This window comes from Phaenicophaeus curvirostris, chromosome 2, assembly GCF_032191515.1.
Source record: "Phaenicophaeus curvirostris isolate KB17595 chromosome 2, BPBGC_Pcur_1.0, whole genome shotgun sequence".
Classification (NCBI taxonomy): domain Eukaryota; kingdom Metazoa; phylum Chordata; class Aves; order Cuculiformes; family Cuculidae; genus Phaenicophaeus; species Phaenicophaeus curvirostris.
The window spans coordinates 55,260,663-55,279,736 of NC_091393.1; the positions used below are offsets into that span (position 1 = coordinate 55,260,663).

The 19,074-nt window shown below is 42.8% G+C and overlaps 1 protein-coding gene across 2 annotated transcripts in view; it reads right to left on the bottom strand.

Moving 5' to 3' along the window:
- Positions 1-18,762, bottom strand: part of AKAP12 (A-kinase anchoring protein 12) — a 32,031-nt gene extending 13,269 nt beyond the window's left edge. Inside the window, exons 1-2 of one of the 2 annotated variants that reach the window (XM_069852117.1) lie at positions 18,607-18,762; positions 8,335-8,518 (exon numbers count right to left, since the gene is read on the bottom strand). In XM_069852117.1, coding sequence (XP_069708218.1) covers positions 8,335-8,518; positions 18,607-18,693 — 271 coding nt within the window. In that variant the 5' untranslated portion in view covers positions 18,694-18,762. Of the gene's footprint in view, positions 1-4,961; positions 5,076-8,334; positions 8,519-18,606 lie in introns of those variants that run through there. The other variant, XM_069852118.1, reaches the window with a different exon arrangement.
- Between the last annotated feature and the right edge of the window lie 312 nt (positions 18,763-19,074).

Genomic DNA, 19,074 nt, shown 5'->3' on the forward strand with positions numbered 1-19,074 from the left:
GATGTCATCCAGGCAATTTGCCTGCATGCTGCCAGCTGCCAGGAAGCTGCCACTGTTGCGTGATGAGCCTGCAGTGCAACATGCATCCCAGTCATACTTTCACATGATATATCCCAACGGCATTTTCATATCCACCAGGGGCCATAGAAGAAATAGAAGATCCAAGAAGTCAACTGTACACGCTAAACTTTATACTTAGCAGTCCAATTCTTTAATGACATTTTTATTAATGACATTCTTGGTGTCCAAACATTGTAAATGCACTTCTGAACGCAAGTTGTGACTCCACTTTGACAGCCTTGGAAGTTATTTACACGAGGCATTGCTGTTCACAGTACTATAGGGTGCCACTGCCACAGATATTTTGGCAAGACCACTAGCACTTTCTGAACAAATTAATACAATTTGAAAGCATCTTGAAGAAACACAGAAGAGCCTCATTGAAATATCTCCCAGAAAAAAAAAAAGTAGAACACTGCTAAGAATACAATTTCTTTTGGTCTGTCCCGAGTAGGTTGGTGCTTCACCAGCTACAGGCTAATCAAGGAAAGCAATATAATAAAAAAATACATCTGGAGCAGCGATAAAATCATAGGTCATATCAAAAAATTGATCCACTTCGCTATTTAAATCCACTGTGGCTAAACGCTAACACTGAAATTCCCCTTTTAATTGTTTATATACAGGTTAAGTTTTCAAACATTTTTAATTGAGTCAAGGAGCTGCTCGTGTTTCAATAACTGCTAGTGTTTTGTTTTATTATAAGAGAAACATATAAGAGCGACTGTCTTACGGAATCAAAAGTGCTTGATTTTACAGTTTCATAGGTAGATTAGTCCACAGTAAGAATTTTTGTTTTACAGAAGCATATCAATGAGATGTTGAAAAATTAATTTTTTTCAGAATGATTAAATTGCTGCTTTATCCCATTGAAAATGAAATTAATACATAACAATTCTCTTTTAGTAGGCTGATAGACACTGTTGGCAGTACAACTTAACTGCTCCCATCACCTCACCTGTCTCTAGAAGTGAAAATGTTTCTTTCCCCTGGTAGATGCTAGAGAGTTTAAAAAAAAAACCACAAACCTACTCTGACTGCAAGAGTTAAATCCACAGCAGTTCATGTGCTCTCAGTCAACCATGTCAACATCTGGAGCTGATTGACTTTTCCCCCCCTCAGGATTTGCAGCACAGCACTGGATTTTTTCCATGAATTCCCTACATTCTCAATCTCTCAGATGGATGTCACACACACCCTTGCACCCGCCTTGCAAGTTCCACTGGCCACTGAAAGGCTCCAGAGGGCTTTGTGCTGTTTTCATTTATTCAATGTTTAAAAATCTAGGGCCAAATCGTGCTTTCGGTCACATACACAATAGTCCCAGTAGGTATGCATGAGTATAAATGAATGCCAAAGCCATAAGGCCAAAGGGGTATTTTACAATCATTTGCTTTCTTTGTATCTAGATTCATTGAGAACAAAAGTAGTAAAAAAAAATAAACCAAAAAACCCAAACACCTACTGCTCTAATACTCACACAACACTGAAATAAGAAAAGGCAATTTTAAAAATTAATTTGAACCCAGTGTCCATGATATACCAAGCTTTTATTTGTTAAATGCAGTTTTGCCTTAACTATACAGTTCTTCTAATTTTTAGAAATTAACAGCAAAATCAAGAAGGGGTAAAAACTGATGAAAATGGAGAAGTAGTAATTTTAACAAAACACAGCCTGAAATGACAACATCATTGAAAAACGTATGCTGAACAGATTCATTTAGCGTGAAGTAGTTAATTGGAATTATTAATGAAACAGATTACTTTCGTAACTAAAAAAACCCAAGGCGTGCCTTTAGGTTTTCATTGAAAAGTTTAAGACACTATACTACAAATCCTGATTCTTTTGACCTCTAATTTCAGGTTGGTTTTAATAAATCAAACAAACACCCCACTTATTTTGCAGCAACAAAATTAAGTAGAAAGATGTCCAGGTGTTACCTAACTTTTTTTTTTTAAACAACAATATTTCAAGTCTGTGGTACAGCTGCTTCTTTACAATGTATTTCACAAATTCTTCCTTCCTTTTCCTACTATTCACAATATTTGTTTCTACTTCAACATACAAATACTACTTTCATGGAAAGCATATACTACTTCCTTCTCCACTCTATTAATTCAATTATTTCCAAGGACTGACTTGCCGTGCTAATTGTGGGGTGGGGTTTCTTTCAGAATTATTAAATAATGAGGGAACATTTACAGACATTTTTGCATGTTAAATTTCACAGTGCATAAACACAGTTCATGGGCTTTCAAATCCTGTTCCTCTTTCACAGCATTGAGAACAAATATCATTAAGTTCTCTGGCGCTTGGGTAGCAACTGAAAAGTTGAGTTTAAAAATTTCACATACGTTTGTGTCCATTTTTAAAAACAGAAAAAAGGAGAATGCTGCAAAATAGCTACAATTTTTCACGGCTTACAACTCCTTAAAAAAACAAAAGCAATAAACCGCCCCAGAAAAGGACACTGTACATAACCTTATATAAAAGTAACTTAAAAGAAAGCACAATTGTTTCTGCTGTGATGCTATCACATTTCTTAGAAATCTTTATTTTTAGAAGATTTTGTTTTAGCTGGACTTGTCTGCACCAGCCTAGAGACCAACTTCTCAAATTCCAGCAAGAGAAGTTATACATTTCATTCATTCATTCAAGATTTTAAGAAATTTCTTCATGCATTTAAATGTTTCAAGAAACAGCAATAAAAATAAAATTTAAAAAAAAGTAAAGTCCTGAAATTGTTTTATTTACTTGTTTGCTTTTAAACCAGAAAGACCAGTACTCATAGCTTGGATATACAGTTACTGTAGTTAAAGATTCTTCATTAAATGAACTCACAATAATAAGCTGCTTTCAAACCAGCCCAGCTGTTCTGCTTGGGAACCAAACCAGCATGCTACAAATATTTCTGAAATTTCATGGTTACCCATGCTGTCCATGTCTCATGTTCAGTGACTTGGTTCCACTTCTTAAAATAAAATGTATACACCAAGCATGAGACAGATGCAACGCTAGTACTCAGGTATTTAAGGGAAAAAAAAAATCTGCTCAGCTAGGAACAAGGATAGGATAAGCCTTACAGTAAACGTTCGGGCAATTTTGAGAATCCCTAATGATTAACAAAAACACACGATGAAAACAGATTGAAAATTTTCCTTATCAAAATGATTGCATAAAGACTAATGTAAGTATCACAGACAAACTCACCGCAAAGGAGATGTAGCTGCATCTGCATGAATCAGACACATGACAGCTTAAGACACTCCTGCATACCAATAAGGAGAGGTACTTTGTCCCTTCAACGAAATAGAAACTCGTACTATAAGCTAGATGCAGTTCTTGCAAAACGTGCTACAGAATCAGCTGTGCCGCAGTGAAAAATCCAAGTTTCCACAAGAGAGATTACAGAAGGAAAACCTCAAATGATCAAACTGCACAACCCTATAAAGAGATTGCTTGTGAAAAAGTTTAATCTTTAATTACTAACAATAAAAGGAAATTAAAAAAATAGAGAACCCTTGGGGAAAAAGACTCAGCATGTGATAAGCTCATTAAACATCAAGTTTAATGAAAACCCTATTGTAAACAGCAGTAGGATATCTCCTCCCCTACTAGCTGATTCAAATCACGTACAGTCCTCCCCAGGGTCAGCGACAAATGGAGCCGGACTTCTGCAGGCTTTGTTGTCAATAACTATTGTAAAGCTAAAGTATTTTACATGAGTAAACTCCCATTTGTTGAATTTATTAACTAGCTCTAGTGAATAAAATATAAGCAAGTAAATAATTATTAATACAACGAAATAAAAAAAAATTTCCTAGATTGCTAAGGACACATCATCAAGCTGAGAGAAATTCTGATGCAAATGAATTATCTTTAGGGGGAAAGTGCTTTTGGGGTTTTGTTTTCTTTAAATTTCATAGTGCCACTTTTTTTCCCCAGAACAAGACAAAAGTTTGTCCAAAACTAGCAAAGCAAGATGATGTTTTTTCCTTTTAATTCTTTTCTCCTCCAAATACTGCTACTTTTTCAGAAAGACAAGTTAGTTTATGGTGTTAGCTCTCACACTTCAGCCACTCATGCACGACTTTCTCAAATAAGGCTCACAAAGTTCAATTCATGCAGCATCAAGTTTTTAATATCACAGCCTGGGATCCTGCATGTGAACTTGGACACCTCCTGCCATTCTGTTAATCTCCTCTGGATTTTGCTTCATTAAAATTAAAACAGCTATGGAGTAACAGTTTCATTTGTCTCGTATAAATATTTTTGCAACTCAAAAATGATGCTCACTTCTGCATTTCCTTCAGTTTCACCAAGTTTAAGCTTTTAAGGTATTTTCATAGAATCATAGAACCACCAGGTTGGAAGAGACCCACCAGATTATCGAGTCCAACCATTGCTATCAAACACTAAACCATGCCCCTCAGCGTCTTGTTCACCCATCCCTTAAACACCTCCAGGGAAGGCGACTCAACCTTATATATTTTTATATATTTTACTATGTTATTTCTTGATTAACCTATCATCAATGCAGTTACTACCTTTTCTTTCCATTCCGCAGCGTCAGATACTAAGTCATATTCTGGCGCTACAGAAGAAAACGCGGTTAGCATCCTCGAATTTAGAAAAGCCTCGTCTTACAGGGTCGATTAAGCTGACAAGAAAATTTCAGACACCGTCACTCCCTTGAAAACGGTTCTCGTTGCGATAGGAACACTTCAGACAGACCTTTTAACTCCGAGAGCACCGCTGGCTAATCCAGAGTCAGCACAACAAGCTCCGGCACGGAGTCCGAGGGCTCCCGGAGCATCCAGCCCCCTCCAGGTCTCCCCCACGAACCCAGAGCGAAAAGCACAAACGAGGGGGAGGCGGCTACACCTCTGCGGCGCCTTACCCGTCATCGTTATGGTCCCCAGCATCTCTCAAGCACGAGAAGCTTCCTCCTCGGGGTCTGAGGCTCCCCCGTCCCGGGGATGCGGAGCGGGGTCTCCCGAAGGGATGCAGCCAGCCGAGCCGCGGCTGCTTTTCCCCCGCCCCGCTCCCTCCCTCGGGCAGAGGCCGGAGCCCCGGGGTGGGACCGGACCCTCCTCTAGCCCCGCCTCTCCCTGCCCCGCTGGCAATTTAAGGCATCGCGCCTCCACGTCTTGAAACTTTCACCTCAAGGGGTTTTTTTTGTTTTCCCCTCCGGAGGGAGGAGGTGCCGGCTGTCAGTAAGGAACAGCCGCTTCCCAACACACAGACTGCGGTTCCCGCTCCTGCAAAGCCTTTTGGATGCAGTTTGCCACAAAGTATCCTGACCAAACCTCAATAGATGCTAGTTAAAAGCCCTAACCCTTAATAAAAAAAACCCTTTATAAACCAAAAACACATGAAACCACTTGTTTTCCCATATTGAAACATTTGCTCCTCTCCCTATTAACAGCCACTTGGAGACTGGGGTTTTTTGTTGTTTTATCTGGAGCTTTTCAATTGGAATTCTCAGCAACCTAATTACTTTATAAACTGTCTTAAATTCTGCTGTCAAGGGCTCCAGAAAGGTGTCACTTCGGATATTTGTAGCATTGTAACATAATGCTCCGGCAGCTCATACTGCTAACAAAAAGGAATGCAATATGATCAAATCATAGAATCACCCGGTTGGAAGAGACCCACTGGATCATCGAGCCCAACCATTCCCACCAATCACTAACCCATGCCCCTTAGCACCTCGTCCACCCGTGCCTTGAACACCTCCAGGGAAGGTGACTCAACCACCTCCCTGGGCAGCCTGTTCCAGCGCCCAATGACCCTTTCTGTGAAAAATTTTTTCCTAATGTTCAGCCTAAACCTGCCCTGGTGGAACTTGAGGCCATTTCCTCTTGTCCTGTCCCCTGTCACTTGGGACATGAAATGTAAAGGATCAGTACCTGATACAGGTAACCTCCTCTTATAGTAACACTACTTCTATGGATTGTGTTGGATATCTGCAAAGTCCTGACAATACACAGATACTTGGGCTGGCCATACACAGCCTTTGTCTGTGGCTCTGATTACCAGCACCAACACACCTCCCAATTAATTCAATCTAGTAGCGGCAACTTTGATGAGTCTGGATCATCTCTCAGATATAAGATTCAAATTATGATGACAACAACAAGCAAGTCAACCAACCTCAAAATGACTTCAATCAAATATTCTTTTACTGCAACAATTACCTGTCTTGCCTCAGTGTAATGATACTTTATTTCTGATTTTATAGATTTTGCAAACAATACGAAATAAAGAATGAGTGGGGAACATGAAGAAGCATAGAGCTGAAATGATCTGTTCCTCTATAGGGACAAATTTCTCTGCATGTAGCATTTAAAAGAGACCTCTTTTCCACTTTCATTCATCTGCCTAAAGACACGTGGACCAGACCCTGAGGCCTAGAGAGGTGGATATAAACAGCTATGAATATCTGAATGTAGTCTTTATTTGAAGAACTATCTTTTCAGTGCTTCATCAGAGAGGTTTCACTTGTGTCTACGGATGGTGTCATTTTCAGGTATTGTTACCAGTAAATACAGGTTGCATCACCTCCATAAAGGCATATTTTCCTTTGAGAGCAAACCCATAGAATTTTTTTCCCTTCCACATAAATCATGCTACCACGTCCACTGACAACAGCAAAACCAATCATGGTTAAAACGGCAACATCACAGAAGCACATAAGATGATTACCAAGGAAAGTGAAGACTTTTCAGGCAATCTACCCACATGCAAATTCCTAATGCTATCCGTGTCTACAACACATCATGCATTTGGTCACGTGTAACTCTCTGCATTCAAAGACAGCTTCTCACCTCTCTTTTTATTAGGAACACAATTTGTGTACAGCTGAAGCTACAACCCAGAATTATTCAACAAGAATATAATCTTTCACTACTAACTTGAACCTCACACCCTTTAAAAGGTCTTTGCTGTTACTTGATCCAGAAGCTGAATACCAACATGAAATCATCTGACACTTCAAATCATCTGGTATTTTCTCTTCCTTCATGACTGTTTAATGAGTATCCTCTCCCCATCCCTATCCACTTAAGACTAACGTCTTAAAAAGAAGGAGTGTTTATCATGAGTGAAAAATAAAACATGTTGAATCCCACTTTTACAGTGTCAAATCCCTCTACCAACATGATAAGAAAGAAAGAAAGCACAAAAGCCCAGAATAAAATACAGCAATCTTCTTTTGGGATAATGGTGTTACGGCAAATAATCTGAAGGCACGGTGAAGAATTGCCTTTACTGGAATTTGAAACCCAAAGCATACTATGGGCTAAGCAGTTGCATTAAGCTGCCCTGCAGGTTGACACTGAAAAATATGCTCCATCCTACCCTTTCCTCACTCTTCCCCTGCTCTCTCCCAACAGCATTAGTTGCACAGGCAAAAAAGAAGAAAATTCCTTTCTGTGCAGCAAGGCAAGAACAAGATTTCCAGGACAGAGCAGACAGGGCTGCCTCTGATGAGAAAGGTTTTGTCGTCAAAATGCAAATCTGATTAAAAGTAGTAGGAAAGGGAACTTTAATCAAGGTAGAACCAATGGATCAACAACCCATCCCTTCCTGTAAGTTCATTATTAACATTAATATCACTAATGAATGAACATAAAAGGATTTCTGCCCTGCGAAGTAAGGGACAGGCCTATGCATTAGAAACTCCTAACAGAAGAAGTGGAAATTGAGCTGTTCCTTCAGTTGAATGGTGGAGAGATTAGGAGCAGGGTGCACAGAGGGAAGGGAAATGCCCCAAGGCAGAATGGGTAGCTTCCCTCCACTCTAACAACTTCAATCCACTACTCATTTGTTATCTAAACTTTGCTATGCAGAAGAAGTATCCCAACAAAACAATGCCTTAGAGGAAGCACTCCTTGAATCATAGAATCACTAGGTTGGAAAGGACCCACTGGATTATGGAGTCCAACTATTCCTATCAATCACTAAACCATGCCCCTCAGCACCTCATCCACCCCATCTCTTAAACACCTCCAGGGAAGGTGACTCAACCACCTCCCTGGGCAGCCTCTTCCAATGCCCAGTGACCCTTTCAGTGAAAAATGTTTTCCTGATGTCAAGCCTGAACCTCCCCAGGCAGAGCTTGAGGCCATTCCCTCTAGTCCTGTCGACAAGACAAGTCGAGTAACTACCCATTGGCTAGGAGACAGCTAGTTGAGCCCCATTTCAACTTCTCACTCCATTAAGCACTCAGTTATCTATGATCTGTCTATTGAGCACAAGTTTTTACTTACCCTTTGTTCCAGTGGCCTCTGCTTGTTCTCCAGGTGGTTCTTGAAGGGGTGGAGTCACCTCCGCCTGCTGCCCATCCAGCTCCTGAGGTGCTGTAACAGCTCCTGGCTGCTGTGGCTCCTGTGGTGGGGCATCACGCTCATTGTCTTCATTAACATCAGGTACTGGTGAACTTGCATCTAAAACCTGCATGGCCAAGTATTCGTTGAAGGATTGTAGGGAAGGAGAAAGAGAGAAAATAAATAAATTAAAAAAACCACATCAGTACTAGGCCAGTTTACACACACACATATATTTTTCTTTCATTCTCATTTTGCATATATATATACACATATATATATGCACACTATATATATATACACACAAGCATTTTGGGAAATAAATACTTCTATGCACTATTCCTCCTTTTTGAAATTATTAACATTAATAAAGTACTTGTGTGGAAAAAAACCAAACCAAGACAATCTTGAACTATTTATTTTATATGCAGAAGAAACAAATCTTGGAGATAATGGCCTATAACCTTGTGTAGAAATTGGTTTCTAGCATGAAGGAAAACTCCAGGATAATATGAATCTAGCTGATGGAAAGATAGTTTTCATTCTTCAAAACGTCTGGCACAATTGTCCTGATACATGCACGAATCCTGTCTATATTACAGCCTTTGGTATCGCTACTCTGCCAGTATGCTTATCTTATCACAAACAATACAAATATGAAGAAACTGAACTATTTGGGACAGAAAATAGAATATATATATATAGATATAAATCCCATGAGGAAATTTAATGCAACTCTGATTAAAACTAGCAAATTGGGGCCTTAGTTATTAAGCAGAGATTATTGTTTTATGAAGGGGAAAGCTTTGCAATTCTTTGGGATTCTGCACTATAATATTTGAAATATTTTTTCTAGATTTGCTAATATGCGTGAAAAAAACCCTCTTTTTCAGCTTACACTATTCATACATTTTCATTATTTTCAGAATTTCTATTGGCTTGCCATGAAACAAGGAAGATTCTTTCAGAAACATTTTTATTTTTAAAGTATGATATGTGTTGTGGTCATTGAAAAATACTTATACTTTAATTATTTGTTTAATTAACTAGCTTTCCAATTGATTGTACTACCTTCCAACAGAAGCCATTTCAACTAATTAAGCACATCTTAAATCTCTCTTCCTGAAGCATAGGTTTAAAGTTCCTCTGGTAGAAGAGTGAACCTTAATTACATATCATTTTCTTATTATCCAGCTGTTCTCCCAAAATACTGCCATTGAAGCCCTGTAAATTAAATGAAGGAACCACATATTACACTGAAGATAGGAGGTATCCAGCCACTTGAAGTGCCAAACCAGGATCAGAAAGATGCCACATTCCTGACTATTCTCTTCCAAAACCTACTAGAACAAGCTTCTGAATGTGGAGATCCATTTACTTATTTTTATTAGCAATTAGGCCGCTGCAACAGGTTTTCAAATCTACACACAAGGAAAGCTGTTTGCCCTGCGCTTTTTATCATTCAGCCCTCTTTTCCCTTGCCAGGCGGGACCCAAGAGAAGCACCGGCCCCCTGCTTCCACAGGCAAAGTGCATTTGGGTTCCCAATTTTCAGTTCAGAAGCCCTTAATTAAGCCAGATTGTTTCCACCTGGCATTGCTGCTCTCCTCAAAGCTGCCTTTCACAGCCACATAATCCACCTCACGAAAAAGAACCCCATTCTGCTCTACTGCCAATACCACAGATGGAATGATTTGGCTTCAGCCTTTTCACATGCTGAGACCAGATATTAAATAGAAGAAATACAGAATGGCTCAACACTCAGATTACATTCCCGCTTCTCACATCATCCTTCTCATAAATCTAAAACACAGCAACTCAGGAGGAATAAAAATGTCACACCACTGAACAAAGGCATGTAAACTCAGGGAAGCTCTCTAGCAGCTGTGCACAGCATTAACTGAACGGTAACTGATTAAAGACTAAAAACAAATAGACACAGAAAACAACCACCTATTTTTAAAGGGCTTTCGATTATTCAATACAATGTTACAAGAGTAAATTTTCCTTGGTAATAAATTTTCTTCACTCATTCTTGTAAGAAGACTGTGTTAGGCCTTCAAACACAGCAGCCTTAAATTTACTGACTCTTAATAGCACTTGGCTATCTGAAGATTAACACATGGATGGATATTTCAAGATTGTACCCTCAGAATTAGCACCAACAATCCTTTGAAGTCACAAGAAAGGCAGTAACACTGAATATCTTAGCACTCCTCAATTTATTCAAAATTTTCCTTACGTTTCTTTCCAAACCTTCCTTAGTCAAATCATTTCAAAGCTAGAGTCATATTTATAGACTTATAAAGCCTACCATTTGCCCAAGTGCCTAAGTATGGACCTTTGGGCTCTGCAAGGAACTAGGGTTCAAAGGGATTAGGTATCCCAATGCAGTTCAATTTGTTTCCTTTTTAAGCTGAGCCCCAAGTGTTATGACAAAAAAATGACTATGGTAACACTTAATATTCCCCCAGATCTGAACTCATTCTATTGTCGTGATGCATTCAGGGCAACAGTGACTATACATCAACCCAAAGATTTGTCACCAAAATTCAGAAGTCACTGGACCTAGCAGATAACCCTTTGGATCTGTAAAATGCTATGACATCTACTGGTAAGAACAGAATAACATGTAAAAACATTGCTAAATGTAAGCCTATAAACACTTCTACTGTCAGCTAGTATAATTATAATCCCTGTTCACTCCGTACATGAAGGCAGTTTTGAAAGCATTAGTCACAATTGAGTAAAAATGTAAATACATTAAAAACCTCAGTATTTTCAAATGTGACCACACCTGCAATATAATCCTACTCTTCCACAGAACAGTAATCTTTTTACCAAAGATTCTTAGGAAAGAGTTTGATGCAATTCTTGGTCACAGGAGGGCAAATATAGGTTTTCAAATCAAGTGTTCTACCTTAAATAATTGGATAGTAAAAACTAATAAAACAATAGTATTTTTTTTCAAATAAAAATGCGTGCAAAGAAGAAGAAAATATGCATCGATGGGGAGGCTTTAACGCGAAGGGAGACACAACAGCATCTTTATGTTTAAAAAAAAAAAAGTTTCCTGTTCCGAGAAAAGTTGTCCAGGCTCTTTATGAGGGTCGGTGCAGTCTGTCCCACTGCATTAACCCTCAAAAGAAACTAATTTCGATTCTCACTCACATTAACTGCTTCACTTCTCTGAAGGGACCCGAACCACAGTTTATCCCAATTAAGTCTAATTTAGTGAGCTGCGCTCTTCATTCCAATGAGAATAGTTGCAAAGCTTAGACAAATGTAAAGTCAAGGTTTGGAAAGATGGGTGAAAACGTTAAAGACAAAATAAACAGTATTAGGGATCTCATTATTCAGCTCTGTGTATTTACCTACAGGTAATAAGACATTACAGTTGGCAGGTTCATCAACATGACACACATGCTATCTTTTGATTTTTTAATTAATTTATGAACGTGTTGTCTCAAAAATGAAGGGGAAACTGAAGAGAATGGGTTATCCAATTCACTGATCCCTCAGCTTCTTCTTTCCCAAAACACAGGGCCATCAGTGAAGCAATACTTTGGCTTCTGTCATGTCACTACTACACATCATGCAGCTATTTTTTAAAGATCTCCTTCATACTCACCACAAAGGTGGAAAGAAAAGGCAGTGACACAGCTAATAAGACCAAAACACATACTGCTTGCCACTCATGCCTTCAAACTGGCTTCTGCTCCATTTTTTTGTGTAGCATCAGGTCCAAATATTGGATGCCCCAAAATTAAAAATGCTTAAAGAAAACTAAAGCAAAGAAATATATGAGGTAGGGATGAACAGCAGGCCCCTGATCTCTCATTGTACATTAGTGCATGCTTCATTTATACACTACTCTGGAGGGGCTAGCAGCACTCAGCTTCTTCCCCCACCAGCAATCACCACCATTCCCAACATTCCTTGTACCAGACCCAAATCATTCCAGGGATTCCTCACACCAGGCCCAAACACATCAGAGTTAATTTTGCCTCATTCTGTTAATCCTGCTACACTGATTGCACATTAGATTGCTAAAATAGCCACATCCAGCTGTTGGAACAATTGAGCAAACTAACATAATGGTCTCTAATATTTTTTCCTGAAGTTTGATTTTGAAACTTTGGGAAAACTCACAGCGCTATTGGTCTGCTCAGAGGGTCTCCTCTTAACACATTGTGCTTTAATAAAAAGACTTCCAAACATTAACATTTATGGGGAAAAAATGGAATTTAGGTCATTCCAGCTCCTTGTTCACAGCAGTTTGTCTTGTTTTGCATTAGCTAAAGCATTAGAGGTTCATGGAACATTGCAAATTCCAGGTGGAGAAAACATAAGGCACTTACTCCATAAGGCACGTAACAGCATACTTAATTTCAGTACCTTATTTCTGGGCAACACCTCCTGCAGGATAGCTTAAGAGCTTTCTCCTTACATTTTACTCCCTCAGATCTTTTCTCTCCTAATTCTCAGCCTGGCATTGTTGTGATATCTCCTTTTGGACGACTACGCTCAGAATTCACATGGCTAAAACAAAACTGACAGACTGACAGTTACTACCAAGTAATCTGTGAATTCTTTTTGCAACCTGTGAAGAAAGCATTACTCCCAACCTGTCATTCTGGTCAACACCTTAAGCCTGATCCAACCCAAGCTCCTTCCCATGTCTCGCATCTTTCAGCTCTTTCTGCGTGGCAATCCACCCAGATGCTAAGAATGGGTTAGAACCGGGGCAGAGCACAAAGCAAGTTACTCTAGCTATTGCATTTCCAACCAGAAGGACTTTCAAAGACCCAACACTCCTCTTTGCATCTCTTTAGCCTCTATCACATCAAACACAAGCTAATTGCCTTGGCTTTCAAAGTACCCGGACACAGACACACCCTCTACCACCTCCCTCTTATCTCCTATGTGATTAGGGGGTTATTTCACGCTTTAGGTGGACCCATGACACCAATTTCCACTGTGCATTTTTTCAATTAACCATTTTTATGCTTTCTCCCCAGCCACTCCACAGGCATGGGCGGACCTCCAAACCTTCCCACCAAATGACATCAGTCTCTTCCTTCCCAGTCGGAAGAGAACTACTTAAAGGGAATCAGATTCTGCTGCACCAGGAGAACCCTGCAGCTTTGTCATTCACACCAAATGCTTGAAACTGGGGTGTTGGTTTTTTTTTAACTGGGACTGTTAGAGATGCAGTCTAGGGACTTCCCTCTGGTACTTGATTAAGTTTAGTTTTACCATTGCCAATGAAGTATTTTCAGGCTCACTCAGCTCCCTCACCAGAACGCAGTTGTTTAAACAGCAGATGTAAGTCTGTCCCAGCTGTTATTTGTCAGACATTCAGACAATAAGACACTCTGACATCTCAGCTGGTAACCCCTTTAGAAGAGACAGTTCCAAATATTTACTGTCTAGCAGACACTTGCTCTCTTTACAACTCAGGTAGCATAATCGAGTTACTACTCAGAAATGGGAACTATCCCGAAAACACCATTTGAATAATTCACTGCTCTTGAGTGGGGCCTCTTGCAAGTGAGCAAGCCAGGAATTGCTACAAAAGATTATCTCTGCCAAACCTAGATGGTGCTACAAGAATTGTTTATTTGTATGCCAGTATTTTTCCAGATTCTTTCTTTAAAAGTTATTCTCTGCATCATTTCAGGTAGCTGCTCTAACACAGCTCTGCTCCCTCAGCAGGGCCGCAGAAAAGAACCTGCATTAAGACTGGTACCTCAGGCTTCTAAATAAAACAAAAGCCAGCTGCTGATCTCAATTGCTTCAGCTGAGATATTGGTAGGATGACGCAGCTCTCCTTGCATTGCCCGCAAGGCTTGTAGCTTTTTTCCACCCTGTGGGACCTCAGAGGGCACCACTGAGGGAAATAGCCTGCTAGCATCTTTTCCCAGTCTCCCTCTGATGCTCACCATCCAAACGGGAAGTCGGACAAGAGCTGTGTCACTGCTACAAAGAGGGAGGGAGCTCACAAGATGGAGATGCCAAACCAATCTAGTCTTGCACGGCCACCAGCAGAGGAGTCACCTAGCTCCCTGCGCAATTTTGGTCACAAGGTCCTGCCTGCTCCTCTGCACCTGCTGCTTCTGCTGTCCAAGTCCCAGAAGCCAACACATCTTGCTAAATCAGCATAGAATGACTTTGCCAAAGAAGCTGAACAGCTTTCTACAGGATTAACTCCTCAAACAAGCTTGCCCAGAGCCAGAAGCCGCAAAGGGGAAGCTGCAGATCCCCTGGGCAGGACGTAACAAGATGGGATACATGCTATTAGACATCTCAAAGCTTTTGTCAGTCTGAGACACTCAAGATTTGCCTGTTCTCCTCTTGGAGATCAACAACCTTGTTCCTACTTCTAGCACTATTATTTTTGTAATCAGTTAAATTTTCTCAGGCCAGGCTTCAGCCTTCTGTGCTACTCAGGGTGGTCTGAGGGTGAGATTTCACAAGCAGACACAGTCTAGCAGCTCACTGCCACCAACAGGGAAAGTTTTTCACTTCCCCTCCTGCCCTGCTGCAGATACTTGCCCTGCTGCCTTGTCCTGGCTATGGGTCTCACCTGGGTGTCACAGGAGTTTAATGAATTCACTAACACATCAGGGAACTAGCTCAGCAAAAAAAAAAAAAATCCTGCTGTTTCCTGAAGGGTTATTTGGTCCAAGCAGCTCAGAGAAAGACAAGACTAGGACCAGACATGGTGGGTGGTGGGACTGCAGGGAAGAAGGACAGGTGAGGAAGAAAAGGAGGGAGGGGGAAAGAGTATTTATTGCTGCTCAAACAGCAAGGAGGTAACTACATCAGATCAGCCTTCTGTGGGACCACACCTCATTCCTTGATTTCAACACGACTTTGGGTGTTAATTCACAAATCCAATTAATTCAGTCCGGCATGTGAATGGATTAGTACCTCCAGGACCTGTCAACACTCCCCTGCGGAGGGGGCTTCCAGCAGTGGTGTGGCTATGCAAGATAAGGAGCAGCTCTTTCACTACCAGAATTCAAGCTTCATCTGCTAGAGTAAAAAACCCCACCAGTTTCAAGTCCCAGTAACACTCTGGGCTGGAAACTCCAAAGCTGCTTCATGCGTAATTCAGCAGCGACTCATGAAAGAATGGGTTGAACAGCTGAGGTCCTAACCCTTTCAGCCCACATTTAATCTGTAGCGCTCGCCAGCCAATATCCAAAGGCTCCTAAATACCTCTCATGCTGTAGACCAAGTGTTTAGCAGGGTCTCTCACATCTCCTGGGCTATAGAAGTGAGAAACACTGTGAAACATACGCTCCTCCTTCCAGTAACTAGGACACCTCAAAACCAGTATCTGGCCAAAGAGTTATGTGTGAATAACAAAACAGCTCAAAGACTATAAATTTGTCCCTTTCTAGAAGAAAAGGTAAAGGGGTTTTCACCTTCTGCAAAATACAATACAACTCTACGCCATGAAAGAAACTTGATTAAACATTTTGAGGAATTTCAAGGGGGAGGGAAAAAAAAAAAAAGCAAAACTGTGGTGAGATTTCACAACCTGTACTAGCCTAGACAATTTATTTGTGATTTACTTATCAAGGCTCACTCAAGTTGGATTCTATTAAAGTCAGTTTTCAAAGTTTTTCTTATAAAAGAGGGGGTTGTGATAATCATTTTAATTTGGAAAGCACAAGAAAAAAGGCCATTCAAAATGTCCCTATTGTAACTTCTGCAAACAAATTAGTTCTTTGACAGATTTCTCTAGGGGGATTACAGGATCTCGTAATTTTCAAATTCAAAGGGCTGAAAAGAATAATTATGAAAAATTGTGTCACAAATGTGCACAGAACTACCTTACTGCAGGAAGAACAGGGTAAATTAGGTATTATGACTAAACTTATTTTTATTTAACGTATTGTAATGTAAAAATAGTTGTTCTACTTCCCCACCTTTAAAGAGTTCTACATAAACAACAAGATAAAACCTATTTGAAAATATTTTCCTAAAGAGTGGAAGACATAAAGCACAGTATTAATTAACAACAGCATCAGTATTCTCTTTTTTTGGGAGGGTGTCTTAGTTTCAATAACTGGATATGTCTGGCTATGAATGTTATATCTCTTCTTGAAATTCACATTATCTTCATTGTTAAACAATCACAGTAGCCGAATTCTTGTCCTCTGTAAATTCACTGGTGTCTAAATTTCCGCATCTGAATTTTAAAGTTGCCTGACACAATTGCGGAATATTTTGTTAACCAACATCAATCCCTAATGCTTATTTGGTTAAAAATAAAATAAAGCTCGGTTAATTTAAAGTTAATTCTCAATGTGGTTTCCAAATCTGTCAAAACATGCACAAGGAGGTCTAGTGGCAGCCAGGAACTATGGGAAATTCAACTTGAAAGTTAAATCTGAAACACAAGGTCAAAGAAACAAAGTCATAACCAGTTCTCAAGCTGTAACACACCCACATACCAGCTACAGAAACTCCTGAGTAACCCTGCTCTGAGTACCCAAACTCTGATGAGCCTAAAGAAGGGGATCTCAGTATAAGGTAGCATTATTTCTCTCTTAACAAACTAACGTCTAACCCCAAAGCGACGCTATGTAAACACGTAGATGCACATAACCTCCCTTTCAGTTCCAGAATCCCCTCAAACGCGCCTATTCCAGAGGGATAAATGGGTTCATTCATAATCTATTTTTAAACACCAGACATGTTTTAAAAGAATTTCTTTCAATTCTTCAACGTCTTTATTAAAAATAACACGTACCGAGAGCTCCTCTACTCCCTACTGGCTGGGAGTTGGAGAGTCACTCCCCTCTCCCCCCTATGCGGGATGACACCATAGCCACAGCGACCACCGCCCCTTGCCCACCCGCAGCAGCGGGGCGGGGGGCTGCGGCTCAGGGGAGCCCCAGCCTGGGCTGTGCGGGGTCGTGGGGACACGGCCAGGGGGACACGCAGAGCCTGGCACCCAGCCGGGGACAGACTGCAGAGCCGGCGGGCCGGCCGCACCTCCCACCTGCATCCTCGGGAGGGAGAAGATGGAGGGGTTTGGGGGGGATGGGGAAAAGGATGGAGGGGCTTGGGGGGGATGAAGGAGAGGATGGAGGGGCTTGGGGGGGATGAAGGAGAGGATGGAGGGGCTTGGGGGGGGATGAAGGAGAGGATGGAGGGGCTTGGGGGGGGATGAAGGAGAGGATGGAGGGGCTTGGGGGGGATGAAGGAGAGGATGGAGGGGCTTGGGGGGGATGAAGGAGAGGATGGAGGGGCTTGGGGAGGGATGAAGGAGAGGATGGAGGGGCTTGGGAGGATGAAGGAGAGGATGGAGGGGCTTGGGGGGGATGAAGGGGAGGATGGAGGGGCTTGGGGAGGATGGAGGGGCTTGGGGGGGATGAAGGGGAGGATGGAGGGGCTTGGGGGGGATGAAGGGGAGGATGGAGGTGCTTGGGGGGGATGAAGGGGAGGATGGAGGGGCTTGGGGGGGATGAAGGGAAGGATGGAGGGGCTTGGGGGGGATGAAGGGAAGGATGGAGGGGCTTGGGGGGGATGGGGGAGAAGATGAAGGGGATGGAGAGTATGAAGGGGTTGGGGGGATGGAGGGGTTGGGGGGGATGAAGGAGAGGATGGAGGGGTTGGGGGGGATGGAGGAGAGGATGGAGGGGTTGGGGGGGATGGAGGAGAGGATGGAGGGATTGGGGGGGATGGAGGGGTTGGGGGGTGGGGGAGAGGATGGAGGGGTAAGGGGGCTTGGGGGGATGTGGGAGAGGATGGAGGGGAAGGAGGGGTTGGGGGAGAGGATGGAGAGGGGAGAGGACGGAGGCAACTGGGGGGTGGGGGGAGGCTGCGGAGAGCCGCGGGAGCGCCGGGCACCGGCTGCAGGACCGCAGTCAGGAGATTCCTTGGCGCAGACCCCGCCGCGGGTGGGTGCGGCTTCTCCCCCTCCCCCTCCGCGCACAAAAGCGGCGGCGGCGGCCCCGCTGCCTCCCTCGCCCCCCGCCCTCCCCTCCCCTTCCCCCCCATCTCCACCCTTGTCTCCGGCGGGAGCTCTCCGGCTCCGCGGGGCGGCGGCGGCTCAGCCCCAGCCCCAGCGCCGCTTCCCCCGCGGGACGGCAGGTGCCGCCTGCCGCGCCGCCAAAGTTTTTTTGGTTTTTTTTTCCCCCCCTCCCGGTCTGGGGATGCGGTGGGAGCCGCGGCCCGGCCCCCCCTGCCTTACCTCGGCGGGCTCCGGCGCGGCGGGGCTGCGCGGCACCTCGGCCCCGTCCTGCGGGGCGCCCGGCTCGGCGGAGCTGCCGGCGCCCATCGCGCTGCCCCGGGGGCTGCGGAGGGAGCGGAGGAGCCCGGCGCTCCCCGCGAACTCCTTGAGGGAGTGAGAGGAGGGGAGGGGAAAAAAAAAAAAAAAAGGAAAGGAGAAAAAAAAAAAAGGAAAGGAGAGGAAAAAAAAAAAAAAACCAAGAGCGAGCGAGAGCCAGCGAGGAAAATCACCTCCTCCCCTGGTCCCCCCGCCCGTCTGGCTCTTGCTCCATCACATGAGCAGAGCCCCGGACACGCCTTGCAGCATCAAACCGAGCTGATAAGGAGCGGCCAAGGGGGGCAGCGCCTTGCCCGCCGCTGCCCCGGCCCCTCCGCGGCGCTGACTCAGCGCTTCTGCCCCTTCCCCGGGGAAGGGGGCGCCCCCCGCCCG